The sequence below is a fragment of the Triticum dicoccoides genome, chromosome 3B, assembly GCF_002162155.2.
Source record: "Triticum dicoccoides isolate Atlit2015 ecotype Zavitan chromosome 3B, WEW_v2.0, whole genome shotgun sequence".
NCBI lineage: Eukaryota > Viridiplantae > Streptophyta > Magnoliopsida > Poales > Poaceae > Triticum > Triticum dicoccoides.
Window position 1 is genome coordinate 497690456 of NC_041385.1, and position 2213 is coordinate 497692668.

Genomic DNA, 2213 nt, shown 5'->3' on the forward strand with positions numbered 1-2213 from the left:
AGGGTAATGCTTAATTTTCAAGCATACAAGGATATGAGAATTCGAGTCCATGGGAATTTGAAGCCAGGTGGCACAACTGTTCGTCAACTCCTCCCACCTAAGTCAGCCGGGGTCATATAGGATACTACTAACTCACTCTGGTTGAAATTGCAAGATCTGGAGTACCGCTCGTAGTATACAAATCTTTCTTTCTGTGCTTGCTTGTTTAGAATCTATTCATGCATGTTTGTAACTGCAGATGAATCGATTTCTTCTACGCAGGTTGAAGAAGATGAAGCATCGATAGATAATTCTAGCACTTCACACAGAATGAGCAGTTTTTTTGAAAAAGCATGCCAGTCTTCTTGTGAGGGTATAATGTTGAAGACTCTTGATATTGATGCTGGATACTCTGCTTCCAAGCGCTGTGATTCATGGTTAAAGGTGCAAACTGATGTTGTATGCTGAAGAAGCGTTTGGCTTAATGTCTTACATTTTTCTGAAACATCTTGCATGACGTTTGCAGGTGAAGCGTGACTATGTGGAAGGCCTAGGTGATAGCCTTGACTTAGTTCCAATTGGTGCATGGTATGGAAATGGACGGAAAGCTGGATGGTAGGTTCTCCGCTTCCCGTTGCATCGAGTCAAATGCCCCCAGCTTATGCTTCAGTTTGTTTTCACAGGTACAGCCCTTTTCTGATGGCATGCTACAACCCTGAATCTGAAGAATTTCAAAGTGTCTGTCGTGTTATGTCTGGTTTCTCAGATGATTTCTATAAGGAGGTATGTTTGAATTGTTATTTCGTTTAATCGTGCCACACTTGCCTGTAGTAACCTGGCATCTTTAAGAACACATGCCAGCAGTTGCTTATATGCTTGAATGTAATATTTGCTTTGACAAATTGAAAGTACAAAAGAATGACGAACTGTGAAAATTACATATACCGGAATGATTATGTAGTGATATACAGGATGCGAGATGCTGACTAGCAATTCTAGTGAATCTGTTCCTAAAGGGATAAATTATTGCCGTGGCATCTATTAGTTTATACTGTATTGTTTTAATTTGAACGCAAAATTGTCCATAATCAGAATTATGTATATTGCTGTTGTCTATGTTTATGCCTTGCATTGCTGGAAATCTGATCTGCAGATGAAGGAGTTTTATTCTGGTGAAAAGATACTGCCCAAGAAACCCGTGTACTACAAAACAGATGAGCAGCCGGAGTTGTGGTTCACTGCTGAACAAGTTTGGGAGATCCGAGGTGCAGGTAAAATGTGAAGCCCTGTCATGAGAACCTCTCCATTTGGAAACTACAGCATTGTGCATTAGGGAACCTAACGTGCCAATTCATTCCCGGCGATTCCTCTTTTTTGTGGGAAATGCCAATTCTTTCCTGGACCAGGCTAATTTTCTTGGGCTTGTACCATGTAGTACTTCACACAGAGCTTGGAGAAATTTACAGATATCTCGCAAGCACCGCTTGTCTAATTTCCTTCTTCCTGGCAGATCTCACACTATCCCCTGTCCATCACGCGGCCATCGGTGTCGTGCATCCATCGCGTGGGATCTCAGTGAGGATGCCGAGGCACATACGGTGCGTTCCGGATCGGAGCCCAGAGGATTGCAGCACGGCCACCGACGTTGCCAGCATGTTCAGAGCCCAAACCAGGAAGATGGAGGTCAGCAGCGATGGCCCGGGTGCAGGTCACCAGTGATTATGTATCAGCCTCGCAGTCTGTTTTGTACATGTACATTAGCAGGATAGTTTGAAGCTATCGCCGTAGTAGCTTTTTACCTTTTGTACGTACCGGTACCGTCGTGTAGTGGTACTAAACAGTGGCCTTCTAATGCAGTCCATTTTGATATTTGCCATTCTATACCAGGATTCCACTATTCGAGTTGTCACCAAATTCATCGTGCAGGGCGAGCAGAATGAGAGGAATCACGCCAGTTACCTCTGAAATGCCCCACCTGTCTCAAAATGTAAAAAAACGTCTTAAATTTGGAGACAGGTAGTATCAAACCATGAGACTGGAAGATTATTATTTTTCCTCTTTAAGAGTGTAGTAGCAATATCGTAGTGCATTAAAAAAGGAATTACCGGTTGTTTGATTAATAATACCGATATAAAGCTACAGGGCCCAAGACAATGATCGATTTGGTTGGTTGCTTCGGACAAACTCCTGACAAAAGACGTCAGTTTCATTTCCCCAACTCACTCACGCAGGCG

At 43.0% G+C, this 2213-nt stretch overlaps 1 protein-coding gene across 4 annotated transcripts in view; it reads left to right on the forward strand.

Moving 5' to 3' along the window:
• The window catches only part of LOC119276737 (DNA ligase 6-like), a 16304-nt gene extending 14431 nt beyond the window's left edge, over nt 1-1873 (forward strand). For 2 of the 4 annotated variants that reach the window (XM_037557878.1, XM_037557879.1), the window contains exon 16: nt 262-325. Coding sequence is in view for 1 of the 4 variants with exons in the window: in XM_037557877.1 (XP_037413774.1) it covers nt 262-423; nt 506-594; nt 663-762; nt 1133-1250; nt 1490-1698 (678 nt within the window). In the remaining 3 variants the exon portion in view is untranslated. Of the gene's footprint in view, nt 1-261; nt 424-505; nt 595-649; nt 763-1132; nt 1251-1489 lie in introns of those variants that run through there. The other 2 variants (XM_037557877.1, XR_005136790.1) reach the window with 2 other exon arrangements.
• The last annotated feature ends 340 nt before the right edge of the window (nt 1874-2213 follow it).